The 15,982-nt window shown below is 43.4% G+C and overlaps 5 protein-coding genes across 5 annotated transcripts; 4 read left to right on the forward strand and 1 right to left on the reverse strand.

Annotated features, from left to right (window-relative positions):
• Positions 1-164: 164 nt before the first annotated feature.
• On the forward strand, positions 165-4,282 carry O0I10_008530 (uncharacterized protein; the record flags this gene model as incomplete). The annotated part of the gene is made up of 14 exons (XM_058488533.1): positions 165-435; positions 498-574; positions 642-750; positions 822-1,024; positions 1,080-1,314; positions 1,425-1,924; positions 1,983-2,211; positions 2,270-2,451; positions 2,507-2,632; positions 2,689-3,360; positions 3,422-3,711; positions 3,769-3,835; positions 3,891-4,025; positions 4,100-4,282. 14 exons carry the CDS (start codon positions 165-167, stop codon positions 4,280-4,282), a joined length of 3,279 nt encoding a protein of 1,092 aa, XP_058340779.1.
• Positions 4,283-5,465: 1,183 nt separating this feature from the next.
• On the forward strand, positions 5,466-8,802 carry O0I10_008531 (uncharacterized protein; the record flags this gene model as incomplete). The annotated part of the gene is made up of 14 exons (XM_058488534.1): positions 5,466-5,605; positions 5,740-5,817; positions 5,875-6,124; positions 6,206-6,340; positions 6,411-6,476; positions 6,534-6,643; positions 6,699-6,815; positions 6,879-7,032; positions 7,094-7,399; positions 7,455-7,636; positions 7,702-7,981; positions 8,036-8,109; positions 8,169-8,298; positions 8,365-8,802. 14 exons carry the CDS (start codon positions 5,466-5,468, stop codon positions 8,800-8,802), a joined length of 2,460 nt encoding a protein of 819 aa, XP_058340780.1.
• Positions 8,803-9,307: 505 nt separating this feature from the next.
• O0I10_008532 (uncharacterized protein) lies at positions 9,308-11,042 on the reverse strand (the record flags this gene model as incomplete). The annotated part of the gene is made up of 4 exons (XM_058488535.1): positions 9,308-9,490; positions 9,544-9,819; positions 9,876-10,100; positions 10,170-11,042. 4 exons carry the CDS (start codon positions 11,040-11,042, stop codon positions 9,308-9,310), a joined length of 1,557 nt encoding a protein of 518 aa, XP_058340781.1.
• Positions 11,043-12,688: 1,646 nt separating this feature from the next.
• Positions 12,689-14,171, forward strand: O0I10_008533 (uncharacterized protein; the record flags this gene model as incomplete). The annotated part of the gene is made up of 3 exons (XM_058488536.1): positions 12,689-12,769; positions 12,830-13,211; positions 13,276-14,171. The coding sequence occupies 3 exons, from the start codon at positions 12,689-12,691 to the stop codon at positions 14,169-14,171; spliced, it is 1,359 nt and encodes a 452-aa protein (XP_058340782.1).
• Positions 14,172-15,045: 874 nt separating this feature from the next.
• Positions 15,046-15,966, forward strand: O0I10_008534 (HAD phosphatase, family IIIA; the record flags this gene model as incomplete). Its single annotated transcript, XM_058488537.1, has 6 exons — positions 15,046-15,136; positions 15,190-15,308; positions 15,360-15,468; positions 15,527-15,550; positions 15,599-15,804; positions 15,862-15,966. The coding sequence occupies 6 exons, from the start codon at positions 15,046-15,048 to the stop codon at positions 15,964-15,966; spliced, it is 654 nt and encodes a 217-aa protein (XP_058340783.1).
• Positions 15,967-15,982: the final 16 nt, after the last annotated feature.

Raw genomic sequence — 15,982 nt, forward strand, 5'->3', positions numbered from 1 at the left:
GGGTGATGAGTAGCAGCAGCAGCAGCTTTTATGTCGGAAGCTTAATGCAAGGCCATGTGCTTGGTGGTGTGTGTGCTGTGCGTGCGTGTGGAGACTTGCACCTTCTTTTCTGCAGCATATCGTGATTCGAGGCATTGGTTTGAAGAAGAAGAGAGAAGCAAGAAATGCCCTTTACGCCATACACCTCGCAGACCATTCTGCCGTCAGCTAATGGTGTAGTCGATCAGCAGCATGCTTCAATACAACAGCAACAACAACAACAACAACCCACTTCCTTCTTTACACGACGTCCTACTGCACCTTCACCCGTTGGCTCTCCTCCTGATGTCAACCCATCCTTGCCACCAAGTCCACCATCACGATTCAACACTCTATTGCCTTCAGCAAGCAACGCTGCCTCGACATCTTTCACCATTGACGCGGTAGAAGCTTGGGGTAAGACGACACTTCTTGTACAGCATGATACGCTTTACTTACCCTGGGATGCTTATTATCAGACACCAATCTCTATCTCGGCACATCGGATGGTTGTGTATTGCACTTTATACTCGAAGAACAATCCAAACCCGGCGAGGTGTGTGTATGTCTTGGTGATGGATACATTGGTGATAACTGATGGGGATCGGCATGATATTCAACAGGTTCCATATGCTTCTCGACTTGAGAACAAGATCAATCTTGGCTTTGGTCGCAAATCTATCGAGCGAATTCTTGTTATACCCCAAGTATCAAAGGCCGTTGTGCTTTGTGGTAACGATCATGTGTTGGGTTGATGGCTATGCATGTGATGGGATATGCTGATTTGCTTGTATTGTGTATAGATTCTACCTTGAGCTTTTACTGGTTACCTGCATTTGCTCCCATTCCCGTATCCTCGATACCACATATCAAAGGAGTGTCATGCTTTGCCCATAATGTCGCTGAAGAAGGTCGTATTGGAGAGGATGGTACCATTGAGTTATGTGTCGTGAAGCGACGCGTCCTGCAGATATACAAGGTCGGCGAACTTGTACAAATCAAAAAGGTATTACTTGAATAAGCATAAGGCTCATGCAGGGACTCACTTCTTTTACATACAGGAAATGCCACTACCAGATGGAGCTATCACTTTGGCACGTCATGGAAGAAACCTTTGCCTTGCAGACTATAATCATTACAAGCTGATCAATTTGCTTATGCCGAATCCGACACCTTTGATCCCGACGCCTCAAGTCACCATCTCTTCACCTACAATGCTTGGCGCTGGTTCACAAACCGTACCAAAACCTGTGCTCACTGTCATTCGGCCCGATGAGTTCCTGGTTGTCAGTGGGAGTATATCATCTCCATCAAATGATATCCTTTTTATTATGATTCAGAGGGAATGTGTATGCATGTGAAAAGTATTTATCCTTGACCAGAGCTATGTGCACAAACGACAATAGGCATTTTTACCGACTCGCATGGATCTCCTATTCGTGGTACACTTCAATGGGCTAGCTATCCAAAAGCCTTATGCGTCGAGTTCCCTTACATCGCAGCACTGTTACGTAACGGCACAATCGAGATACACAACATTCTTGATCAGCGTCGACTGCAAGTAATCACTTTTCCACAATCATTCGAAGCACGTGGCATGTCATTTGGTCATGGTATCAAGGTGTGGATGGAATCAATGGCAGAAAGGTTACGAAGACGACCCTATGCGCACATCAATGATGAGGAGCTCGAGAGTGATTTGAAACGCCAAGTGTCAAAATTCTCTACCGTACCTGCAAGGATTTTGATTCATGGTCGTGACAGTGTGGCAGCACAAATCGTGACCCCCCTCGTGGTGCAAGTGGACAATTTGTTGGATGATCGAAGATTGGAAGAGGCATTGGATATGGCGGATCAAGCAAGGAATACCATGTCAACCGAAAACAACGTTTACGTGGAGCGTATGGTAAGTAATAGGAACAAAGCAATAATGGGTTAATCTAATGGATGTGTACTGCTTCTAGCAATCCGAGCTTGATTACATCTATCAGAAGGCAGGCCTACTTTTGCTCCAAGAAACAGTTTTTGAAGACGCCTTCACCCTTCTATCCAAAGGAAACATTGATCCTCGCATGGTGATCCATCTTTTCAGTGATTTGGCAGCATCAAGTCGTGTCAACGAGTCACCTTACGTCCTTTTATTTGATGGCGTGTATGGTCTATTGGAACGTACTGGAAGGATTGAAGATATGGGTGAGTTGATCTTCACATGTTATTGTATGCAAGTTGTGCTTATTGAAAAAAATCACAGTCGCCAAGACGATGGAAAGGAATTATTCACCACATTTGGAAGAGGATCATCAGAGGTCGAGCCCAACAATGGAACTACGACGTGTTTTGTTACGCAATGCTCGCGAGGCGCTTGAAAAGTATCTAACGATTGAGAGGGGGAAGCGCCGGATGTTGATTGGTAAAGGAGATACAGTGTGCAAGGTAAATTGATTCATAAGCGTGCATAAGATTGAGGTATTCATTGAGGATTAATTAGGCAATTGATACAGCACTTCTCAAGCTCTTTGTGACAAACGACCAAGATGATTCGATACACCGGCTACTCGAACGACCCAATGATTGCTCACTAGAGGATTGTGTCAATACGCTGATTCGATCCAAGGTACTTTACAAGCATGCATGGAATTGGAGAATGGGATAATAACATGTATGGTATAGAAATATTACGCCCTATCCATCTTGTATCAATCAAAGCATATGTATGAGAAGGTGCTTGAGACGCTGACCAAGATTTACATGGGCGAGTTGCCAGATACCCGCTTTACCAATGGTTTGGAGCAAATCAAACGACTGCTTTTACGTGATATCAGCCCCGAGCATTTGCCTATGCATGCGTTAATGCAATATGCTTGGTGGGTTACGGAGCAAAATCCTGTCGATGGTGTTGAGATTTTTGTACGATCACCACGTGCCAAGGAGATGGATTCCTCTGAAATCTTGGAGAAGCTTGAGCAATTTGGAGATGAAGCAGTGCGTTCTTATTTGGATTACCTTGTCACCACACGCAAGAGCAAAGAACCCAAACACCATACACGATTAGCGCTCACGTACGTGCGATCCGTCATTCTGGAGTTGGAAGCCGTATCCAAAGATACATTGCATGAGCTGGTTGAGGAATACAAGCAAACAGTGAATCCATCCAATGTCAGCGAGAATGAAATGACCTTTGTTGGATACTTGGGCGCACATCAGCAATCGAGTTTGGTTCGCAGACGGCTGTTGCTTATTCGTTTGCTGCAACGATCAGAATTGTATGATCCTGGAGCTTTGTTGGAGGCTATTGAAAAGGCTGGGCCTTTGGATATCGAAAAAGTAATCGTTTATGGGAGGGTAAGTATTCGATAGAGTGACGTGGAGGATAATAGTAACTAACGTTTGCTGATTTATGTAGATGAAAAGGCATGAAGATGCATTACGGATATTGATTCACGATCTTGGTGATTTCGTCGGTGCTGAGACGTATTGTGTAACCAAGGGACAAAGCACAGGGACTGTACCTGCAATTATTATGCAGGAATCGGTTACACCAGCAAGAACATCTTCGTTGAGCAAAAAACAAGTGGTCAAGAAAAAGCAACAGGAGGAAGATGCTATACCTTTGCCGGAATTACCAGAGGAAAACGATGAACGAAGGGCACTATTTTCGATGCTACTCCAAACATACCTAAGCATCAAAGACAGGTAACCTTTTTTCATTGTTGTGCAACCTAATGTGCTGACACAAGAGTCTTTATGTAGTCAACTCATGTTGGTCCGTACTATGCATCTCCTTACTACTCAAGGCTACTACTTGGATATTCTCGAGGTATGCTTTCCATTCTTTTTACCAATAACAAGGGTGCTAATCAATCCAACCATAGGTGCTAGACTTAATACCGGATGACTGGCCAATTCAAATGCTGCAAGATTTTCTCATTCGATCCCTTCGTCGCTCGCTGCATGATCATCGCAACAGCCAAATCGTTGTTAGCTTAAGTCGTGGTGAAAATGTCATGGTATGTAACATTAGGATAGGGGATACAGGTGGGTTGTGTCATCATATACTAATAAACTTTTGGATTTGCGATAGGCCAATAGCCAAGTAATCGATCTTTATAAGGACATTGGTCCGATCTATGTGGATCCGCAATCTGAATGCCACAAGTGCCATCAATACCTGGGCGATAGCATTGTTGTACGAGAGCATCGACATGGCCATTTGCTCCATTTGACGTGTGCCAAAGCAGCAGGGCTAGTCAAAGCCGACGAATGAAAAGACAACACAACCGTAGTGGGTACTTTATCTTATAGAATATACGACGTACAATAGTAATGCACCTATTCGAGGGAAAGCCAAGAAGAGGGCGACAACGATAGAGTAGTATACAAAACAATAATCAAGTTGATGCGTATCTAAGCACGTCTGCCAGTCTTTGCGTGCTGTGTACATAAATAAAGCAGTTCTTTCTGCTTCCTATTGTTTAAAATCTCTCCTTGTACCGCTTGAAATGCATTTGGCATAAGATTCTACCACTACAATGATGGCTTTTGAATTAAGAACATCTGGCAGCTTGCTATTTGAGCATGCCCCTTCATTCAAACCCGGTTTTATGACCAAATCGAAAACGCATATTCTATCCAATGAAGAAAGACAAGATTCGATGATAGCATTGAGTCATTTGATTAGCTGGTAATCGAGTGAAGGTGTGCTTGCAATCATTACTGCTGTTTTTCCCTATACCATGATGTCGATATTGGCTACGGATGTTATTTGGATGATAGCGAAGCACTTTACGTATGCACCTAATACATGGCGTCCAATGAATAAAATTGCAAAGTGTACTGTTTACATGTACCCTCTAGTATCACACATGCAATGCGGCCATCGATATTTCGTGTAACCTTCTCAAAGCCGGCATCTATTTCTTGCTTGCACCCTTGTAACATCATGTTACTTGCCATCTTGTTTTCTTTACCGCATTCTATATATGGTTTCAAATGTAGGTGTTTATCATCATGGTCCTCGGGGAAACCATGAAAAGGATACCAACATCGTTAAAGATTCACAACAGGGAACGTATTGATGCCTTTTTAATACAAGTTGAAGAAGACTAGCTGGTGTTATTGGTTGTTTCTTTAGAGAACAATTACAAAAGACTGCAACGTCATTATAAAGACACTAGCAGAGGTAATAAAATAAAGGGGAAAAGGTGAACAAAGGATCATGAACAATGAATAGCTCCGTCAACAATGATATCAATGGTGCTTTGTATCATCATCATGAAATACTAAGAATGAACATAAACTTGAAGCATTCGTTACTTGTAAATGGCGCAATGGTGTAGTAAATAGTCAGAGAGCTATAGCGGAGTGGAAACGACCGGTTGTGGTATTGTACGTATAACCAAACTATCGCGCCTTTTGGTGGTCTCTCACTCTTTCTCAAACACCCCATCATGTTTTGGCGTTTCGGTTTCCATAATCCCTCAGCCATCGACACTCTACTCGATCGTGAAGACATTGAGCTCGAAGATATTCTGGAAGAGGAAGATCTCTTGCAAGAAGCAAAGTCGCACAACCAAAAACTCATCGACTTGTATCCTTTTTATTCCTTCATGGTTCACCCCCATGGCTCACTTTAACAGCATCGCTTCAATCTCATTCTGTGCTAGATGCAGCAGCGTCCATTGCATAACAATCCTTGACTTTTATTTTCCTTTCTTTCTTTAGCTTATCGAAGACAGAGAACTTGAACAAGTTATTGACTTATATCACGGCAACGGATCTTGATGAAAGCCGACGGTTCAAGTGAGCATCCCATTTATCGACTGTTTCGAGATACGGTTTGGATGACCATGACCATAGATATCCTTTCCTTGCATGTGAAATTATGGCGTGCGAGATTCCTCAGATCGTGGATGCCGTTGTATTGGAGAACAAGGGGATGCTCGAATCTTTTTGGACCTTTTTAAATCGTCCTGCTCCTCCTCGAAGACGCGCGGCAGATGACTCAAAAGAACAAGACGACAATGATGAAGAAGCTTGTCTCGATTCCCTTCAAGCACAGTATTTTTGTAAGACCATTAGCGTGTTTTTGACCAAACGGACCGGTGAAGTGAGTATCATGATGATCATGGTGGAGGGAGGTCTTGTTCGGGATATTTTCATTATTCACATACAATGCATCTCCTTTTAGGTCCTTGATTTCATCAAATCCAAGCCTGAGCACCTGGAACAGATTCTCGGCCATTTGCAAACATCAGCCATTATGGATCTTTTGTTGACGTTGGTGCGTGTGGAAGAATTGTCAGAAGGAAAAGGAATCGTACAGGTAAATCATGTGTGTGTGATGTGAGCAACACAAAGGAACAAAAAGGCACTAAAACATCTCAATGACGCAGTGGTTGAGTGACCATGGATTACTCGATAATCTGGTGGATAGATTAGATCCTTACTTGGATAGTGAGGTAACCTTCTTGATCATCATCTTTTATTGCTACAAATGTTAACCGCTTTCTTAATAGGAACATTCAGTAGCCCAGCAATGCATTTGTGAAATCATTCGAATGTCTCAAACGAGCTTAATGGAATCACCAAGTATCGGTTTGAACGACCTTATCATTGACTTGAAGAGGTATATGAAAAGTGAGCAAGGATTGGATATACCATCTAACCATAAGCTATATTAGTGAACGGGTGATTCGTAAGTTAGCCGACTTCATGCTTGATTCAAAGGCGCCCAATTCTACTTCCACGTTGATCAACGGTGTCACCATTGTTATCGACTTGATCCGCCACAACAACAGGTGTGTATTTTAGGATGGGAAAACGGATGTTTATGCAAGCAGCTTACTGATTTGATATTACAGCGACATGGATAATGATCCTATGTTGAATGGTGCCTATGGATATGGTGCAAACGCAGCCATTAGACAAGTCTCAGTATCCCTTGCTGATATGCTCAAAGTCCTAGCCGAACGTGTGGGTGATTTTAACCAGCTGCTAATCAAGCCTCGGTCTGTGGTAAGTGTTACTATGGCTAAATGAAGGTATATGCTAATAACCCTTTTTCATCATGCAATAGAATGCACCTATGCGTACAACATTGGGTGAGCAGATGCCCCTTGGATTCGAACGTCTCAAGATCTGTGAGCTCTTTGCCGAACTTTTGCATTGCTCCAACATGTCCAACCTTAATGATGAAGAGGGTGAAGCTGAAGAAGACGAGGATGAGAAGGATGAGAAGGAGGAAGAATCGCCCAAGGAATCCGATGCTGTCAAACCTGAGGATAAGCAAGAATCTGATACGACCAAAGATGCAGATGGGACAACGATTGGTGATTACCTCAAAATGCAATTTGTGGAAAACCGTGTCATGCCAACATGTGTCGTAAGTGCTAATATATGCCTGCGTTTGATCTGCATTATTAACAATGTTGATATAGGATCTATTCTTTGTCTTCCCATGGAACAACTTTTTGCACTATGTGATTTATGACATGTTGCACCAGATCTTCAATGGCCGCATGGATAAGGGTTACAATCGTAATTTGGCAATTTCGGTGTTCAAAGATGGCAAATTGACTGATCGCATGGTGCAAGCTCAAAAGGCAAATGATGAAGAATGGTACGTAAAAAGGCAATATGAATTATGCGGATAATGTGTTGAGCTTATCGGATATCCGTATATAGTGCTAAGCCGAAAGGAATGCGTTTGGGATACATGGGTCATTTGACATTCATTGCCGATGAAATCATCAAGCTATTTGAAGGCTATCCTGAAGCTGTGTTGAGCCAGGTCAAAGATGACATCGATTTGGAGAGTTGGAACGCATATTGCAACAATGAGCTCAAGGAAACCAAGGAACGTGATCGTTTACCTCTCGCTGGTCCCCGCCCTAATGATGGATTGGATGGTGCAGCCACTGACGAAGAAGATGAGGAACCCATGGATGGTGTTACAGCAAGACAGGTGTGTAACATGTGTGACGAAATTGTGACATACGCAAGCTAATTTGTCTGGTAGTATTCACGTTACTTGAGTCAACAAGATGGTGATCTCGACGACGATGAAGATGAAGAGACCGAGAATTGGATCACGTAAGTAATTACAATTAGCAAGCAGAGGGCTGTTGGTTTATTGACGTTGTGTTTCATAGGGGACGTGATGATTTTGATCGTGAATACTCTTATGGCACTGCTTTTGGTATGGGTGCGAATGAGGGTCATATGGGAGGTGCGCATGACGACCTTGATGATGATGAGGAATACGGCAGTGATGATGATGAGGTGAGTGATGATGTAGTATAATGCTTAGGTGTGCGCTTTGACTGATTTTTATTCATTTGGAAAAAGGAATCGGGTCGTGTTCCAGCTGACTGGTCTCGAGGATTTGCAGGATTACCCCAAACAAGCATGCTTCATCGAACACAGAGCCATATTCGTGATAATGAAGAGGTGGATGAAGAGGATGAACAACATGACAAAAGCGCTGCGACAACCAAGAATACTACCACAGCTCCAGTAAACACTCAAGAAGATGGTGATGATGATGATGATCCTTTTGGTGATTTTACTAGCAGCGATTCGAATCAGGAGTGGACAGAAGGTTTCTCATCGCAATTTGAGAGCATACACATTTCTGGTGATGGCAACGCATCCACCACGGCCAAGAATGACAACAAATCACCAGTCAATCACGATTACGTTCGCGCCGTCAAAACGAAAGAGGAAGAGGATGCAAAGCTTGCCAAAGAATATCGCCCTGAAGAAGAACAACAAGGGGAAATCTAGAGAGCGGCTACAACACATACGTACATTGAACACAACGCACACACACTCACACTCACACACTCACATATCTACGACATACTCCATGTTTCTTTTTGACACCGCCTTATTATACATATCCTGTTCAACCTCCTCCCTTTCTATTGTCGCCCCCGTTCCCATTGTTTCGATTGCCACAACAAACAAACACTCGCACGCACGCATATCGCCTCGCTCTTGTATCCATTATACTTCTTTGTCTCTCTCTTTCTTTGTCTCTCTCTCTCTCTCTCTCTCCCTTTTTTCCTATAGTAGCGCTAGCGGCTATGCTTTGTGGATTCTATATAGTAATTCTTATATTCCTCATTTTCGTGTACAAAAGGCTTTTGTTTTTCAACACAGTCAAAGTGTAATTAAAAAGAGAACTGAAGCAGTGACGAATGGGAGGAAATGCGTTGAAGATACAAGATCAAAGTGGATGATAGAATGAGCTGGTATAAGCAAAATATGGGCTATGATTGCTACGACTTTACAAGTTATTTGGAATGAAGCTCCAAACGGTGCCGAGAATGGCCATAACGGTGGATATCAAAAGAATGATGTTGTTGAGTACTGATTGCCAAAATGGGATGGTGCCTGCAAAAAGCCTGCGGTAGCAAAGTAATGGAAAGATTGCCGAGATACCAAAGCTGAATAGAGCGCCTAGCAACGACTATAATCGTAATGTTAGTGGCCTTGTATAAAGAAAGGAGAATATAAACATACCACAACGCGATCAAAGCCTGGGAAGACCGTGGCAATGTAGACAATGATTGCACTAGTAAGGATACGTGCTGTTGCAGTGATCACGTGTTTTCTCCAAGTGTGAAACTTGCACCAAGCGTCGACCACTGGCTTATTGAGTAACCATAGCTCCCATGTTAGATTCACTGGATTCAGCATCAGACCGTACTTTGCTAATGGGGTGAGGATCATAAGCCCAATACCAATGTTGGTCACGATGGGATAATAACCGGGAGTTGCAGCGAGGTTTTGCGTGATCTGTATCAAGGTTGTGTATGAGCCATTTGTTGTCTATGTCGTCATTATGCACTCACCTCCTGCATAGTCTCTTGTCCAAACATCAAATAACCCATAATAGCCATTAGCACATATGCCGCTGCTGTAACCACATACGCAATATCCACCATACGATCGTATTGCTTTGGATCTTCCATGTCCCTTAGAATCGATGGAAAAACAGCGTGTCCACTGAACCCAGCCATCACGAGACCAAAAGCAAGTGGCACATTCCATAGATCCGAAGGAACCACTTCCGTTGGCTACAGGGGGGGGAGGAACAGTGTTAATGTTACACATTTCTTTGACACATGTTGTTTCGTCTTTTGTACCATGGGTTCCCATAAACTTCCAGGCCGATTGTATTTCGTAAATCCATCCACAGCCACCGTCAACAAGAGAGCAACACATGCAACGATACCAATGAGACTTGTGATAGCGAGTTGGCGCATAGGCAAGAACATGGTGGGTGTAAGGATGGCGAATGATAATAGACGCACCGTCAGGAGATCAATTTCAGGCCAAAATGATTGGATTCCATCACCAAGTAACACAACCATTGCAATGCCGATGGTCATCAACTCAACGATAAAGACACTACTCACAAAGGCTCGTCCACCTTCATGGAATGCTGCTGCTCCCATATCGCCATAGGTCGATGCCCCAGGGGATGCATCCAAGCACCGTGCAATGATCTTGGCAGTGTAGTTGGTTCCCAATGCACAGAATAAGAATGTAAATAGACCACCGAGCCATCCACCGCATCGAAACGCAAGTGGAAGTGCCAGAATACCAATGCCGATTAGCACATTGACTGCATTGAACACCGATTGGAGAAATGTCGAGCGAGCTGATACGTCCTGAGTAATGTCAACGAGCGCTGAGGCAACTGTTGTGTGACGAGAAAGAGAAGGAAAAGAGTACGTGCGACCAACAAGAAGCTTGTGTGTGGAATCAACATCATCATGCTGAGTATCATTTCGCTCCAATAGATCACCATGGATACTACCATGATGACTCGACACCGTCAAGTTCTCGGCAACATACAACATGGACGCCCGAGAATATGATCCAGTAAACGACTCCACAGCACTCCGAAAGGATGAAGCATCACCACCACCACCGCCGCCGCCTTCTACTGTACCATAGTTGGGAGGAAGTCGAGAAGGATGTGTGTTTGTAGGAACCCGGATCGGTAAGGACATGGTGTTGATCAAGGAAAGAAAGAGAAATTGAAAATCTCACAAAGGAGAGAAAAAAAAAGCAAAGAAATAGGAAAACGGATGTTCAATAGCGAGAAGGGTTAGATTAATGTGTGTCAGGATGTTGTTTGTGCACGCGTGTGTGATGCCCTGAGAGAGAGAGGTTGTCAAATAAAACATCAAATTTTCGACAAGCGCATAACCCCGATGTTTCAACCCTGATGATGTACATGATGTAATTGGACACAGGAAACAGAAGAGAAAAATTACTGTGTGTGCCGCTTGTACCATGATAGGTCTGCATCATAACGAAGAAAGATGCTTATCTTTGCCTTGTATCAACCTGCTTTCCTAATTATCCCATCGCGAATCGGGTGTTGCTTCATTTTGCACGTATAGCACTTGAAGCTAAGCTGTATCAGCAATTGCATGTTGTAGTAACCTATGCTGCGGTGGATCAACCAGCTTCGCATTGTCCGATACTCTCGCTCTCAAAAAGTTTAAATTCGTTTGTCGCCTCCTCTCTCTGTAACTTGTGTCATGTCCTTGTCCTTCCGCTACTACATTGTTTCTAATTTTTCGTTCGGTAGTAACCAACTCAATTCTTGACATGATCCCTCCTCCTCCTCCTCGTATCCTTCAACTTTTGATACACCCCACCACCACGTCAACAATAGCCTATGCATAACCATAGATCTTTCCTGTTGGAAGCTTGCTGCAGCTTACACATGCAATGAGTTTAATTTTAGACCACCGTTGACAGGTATAACTATACAACAAATGCGCGTCCTTTGACGATGCATTCCAACTAATTACAGCTAGCCAGCATATTGGTTGACTCCAGGATCCTGTATTGCATAGTCCCTTTTCCCCTGGCTTGGCATTAGCCCTATTCCTTCCATCTTTTTTATTTTACCACGCAACCTTAACGTCGATTCCTCAATAGGATAACCAATGCACAGCGTACATTGGATACGATATACATACATGTAAGTGGCAAACAATGCTGCCTGGTGCTCACTAATAATGGTTCATTATCATATTGACAAAGAGATCATGAGAACATGGCCCCAGTTGGATGTTACAATTAAGGGCGTGTGTATGTAGATAGCAGTACTTTGCATGTAAATGCATTGTTTGCGCTGCTTAGCCATCCATTTTCACCATAGTTGATAATTGCCAATTGGTATACATACCCCAATCTTGGCTTTTGTTTAAATGATTTTTAGGCTGTAATGCATGTAGTGTGCGTAAATGTCGGACCAAAGGCATGATGAAGGATGCACCATTGTTGTACAGTAAATGATTGTTATTAAGGAAAGAGAAGGGGAGAGAAAAATGGACGAGCGAACATGTTCAATGCTTGAGTACTAAAATGGAAGGCGGGGTTAACAGACGAAGAGGATGACAGAGAAAATCAACATACGCATGTGCGTAGCGTGAAAAGGGAGAGGATGAGGAGGAGGTTGGGGGGAGGGAAGTAAAGCAATGCAAGGGGATTCTCTATAGAATACAGAGAATCAATTCGGCGATATCATTATGGATACTGCATGCCCACCACTCATCTATAAAAGACTGCTCATTATCGCTTTCTTCCCCCTCTTCATCGTCTTCCTTTACATAATACTTCTAGACCACTTTTAATTGTAATGCTCCAATCGCAAGTGCTCAACGTGCTACCCCGTCGCATCGTCGCTGGTTTTTGGGCCTCGCAGGAAACACGTGTCTCGGTATGTGAAATGCGTATTGACAACCTTGCCAAATACAATTTACTCACAACCAGCTTATAGTTGTCACACCTTTATAATAGCAACAAGAATAATCAAAACGAGATGCCTGCTGCCACTGCACCATCCTTTTTGTGCTCCGAATTACCTGTCAGATACACTCACATCCTACGATTGCTCTCGACACTTTCTCCAGAAGCACTAAAAACACCTATTGTACGCCATGTTGCTCACGACTATCTTCACGATATTTGCACTTTGCTGCATCCATCTCTTCAATCAACATCACCTCGTGGTTTTCACAATGTTGCTCGTCGTTTGCATCAACGTCAGGCAGCTAATTTGATACGACTACGATACGCATTTACTACCTCACCCACAGCTGCTTCATTGGCACTGCTGGATAATATCAACACAATTGGTTTTGGCATCCACATGTTGCTTGGTAAGCTAATTCAACTTTTAACCCCCTTTCTTGTGGCCATTCTCCCTAATTGATTTGTATGTAGATCAACATTTATCTTACGCACAGCAAAATGGCAATGAAACTCAAGCAATTAGCCCAATTGAAATTGCCAAACAGGCTGCCAAGGATGCCCAACTTGCATTTTCCGAAGCTCTTGGCGGTCAAGTACCTGTTCCCAGCATTGCTGTAAAGACTACTACTAGCAGCATGAGCGACCAAGAGTTTACATACATCCCTAATGTTCTCCATCGGATTTTATATGAGTCGTCACTTGTTGCACTAAGAGCAGAGTTAGCGCATGCACATGGTGATAGCTGGATTCAGCGTAAATGGAAGCAATTCTCTCCTCCGCCTATGGAGCTGCATGTATTTGGTGGTCCAACATCGGTTGGTTTCCGACTCAACAGCACATCACCATTGCTACCGAACGATATGGGAATTGATATTCCTCGTGATCCTATTGGTATTCCAACATGCTCATCTTTGCTTGGTGAAATTACTCGCTACCATGATAGCAAAAAGAATGCATCAGCATTATCATCATCTTCCGATAACGGCCAAGCTGGTTTAGCCGAGTGGGAAGCATTAAGCGGATGGCGAGCAGCCAAAGTGTTGGCAAGTCATTGGGGAGGAAACCTTGATATGATGTCCGTAGATGGTTTAGGCGCATCCATTTACCTGGCACTTGATCGAGATGCTACATTAGCAGAGCGATACCCTGTGCGAACGCTGGCGTCCGCACAGCTCTTAAGACATCATGGTCGTATCTCAGCTGCTGCAGCTGCAGCATCCTCATCATCTCCTTTGACGATTCAAGCAGCATCCATTCAACTGGACACGTTCCTCAATGCTATTGCTGAACAATCGCCCGCACAAGAATTCGAGTACAACCCCCACTACCACTCTGTCTCACTCTCAGCTGCTGTTGGCCACGCTTAAACATCATTATAATAACCTTCATCCCACCCTTCCACTCATTCTATACATACAACTTGTCATCTTTTTGTATATGTACATATGGTAAAAAATACATTATGCATCTTGTGCTATTTGACAAAATGACGATTTTTGGAAAATGCACGTAGCTCCTTCAATACAACTAAACCCCCTCCTCCTTGCCTGTTTGGAAGATTCCTCAAATGTCTTGGCACGATTTGCATATAAACAACCCCTTGTTCTTCAAATAGGTAAAATTGATCTATTTTCAGCTATGCCTACATATGCAGATCCATCTCGAGGAGACGCACGACGCCACCACCACGATCATCATGTCCAATCGTTGTTGCTGTGTTTGTTGTTGCCTCCTTTTTGTACGAAGGAAGATGCTGGTAATCTGCATCGAAGTATCCAAACCTTCTCAATCTCTCTTAGCTCATCATCGTGGATTAATCTCTGAGTTGTTGTGTTGTTGCATAGCTACATTCATGCATTGTCCACACTTTCGATCAAGGTTCGTGTTACATGATCAGCACTATGCATCCTGGACTTGGTTGTTCTGCTAAAAACGAGATGCATAAGCAATTGAAGCGTATGCATTGCTATTTTGGTATGTTTATGCATACCTTGTTGTGCCTGTGGTGGGATACACTATTTCATGGCCCCCATCGTCATCCACGTTGTTGTCGTCAAGGGGTGTTTCGATTGTCGTTTGATGGCAAAACATTAGCAGGATTGTCAAATGGTGGTGGTATCATGGTCAACGTATCTCGTTGGCAACCGTATCTCTTTCTCGCGATCAGCATGATGGTTGTATCTCCTACGGCTCTTGTTCCGCACCAAACAATCTTGACGATCGATCAACCTTGCTCTTCCAATGGTTCAAAGTCTAAATGTGTCCGGCATTGTCAATGCATTTCGTTTACTGTGGAATCCAAGTCTAGCAGTTCCTCACCTTATTGTGAATGGTACGTTTAGAGAAACTGTATGCTTGCACATGGTGGCTAATGAGTGAACATAGACATACGCAACATACACTTTGAGCAGCTCAAGCGTCAAGGTGGTATCCAAGCGATGGGCTTTGACAAGGATAACTGCTTAACGGCTCCCTACGTTCCACATATCCATCCTCCTTTTGAAGTAAGTAACGTGGTCTATTGTCGTGGATTGTCGATCAACGCGTCGATATAGAAAGCATGGGCCGTATGCAAGGAAACGTTTGGACGTGACAAGATCGTGATCGTCTCCAACTCGGCAGGCACCCCTGATGATAAGGATCATGCGGATAAGTATTTACAGTGTTGGGAGAATACCTTACATCATAAGCTGATTATGTTTGTTTCATCTCTCTCTACAAGCGACGAAGTTACAAGATGCACTAGGTAAGTCAAAACAAGGGAGCATGAAACCGGTATTCATTTGTGCATTAGGTGTGCCTGTTTTGAGACATGAGGAAAAGAAGCCATCGGGTGGTGCAGCTCTTGCAAGTCATTTACACCCCATTCCAGCGGACAAGATTGCATTCGTTGGCGACAGGATATTGACCGATGTGGTATTTGGGAACTTGAATGGCAACTTTACTATTTGGACACGGAAGATTGTAACCGAGACTGGTGACAACAAAGCTGCATTGATTGTAAGTTGACCAAGGCGTGCAGAGTTCTCACACTAACATCTCTTTTGTTGTATTTAGCTGCGACGCTTTGAACATGGGCTTATTCGCTTCCTACAATCGTTGAATGTCAAACCACCATCACATCCAATGGATCAAAAGACGAGTCAATACATCAAAGAATAGCTACAACATGTTTTAT

This window comes from Lichtheimia ornata, assembly GCF_029851405.1.
Source record: "Lichtheimia ornata isolate CBS 291.66 chromosome Unknown scaffold00045, whole genome shotgun sequence".
NCBI classification, from domain to species: domain Eukaryota; kingdom Fungi; phylum Mucoromycota; class Mucoromycetes; order Mucorales; family Lichtheimiaceae; genus Lichtheimia; species Lichtheimia ornata.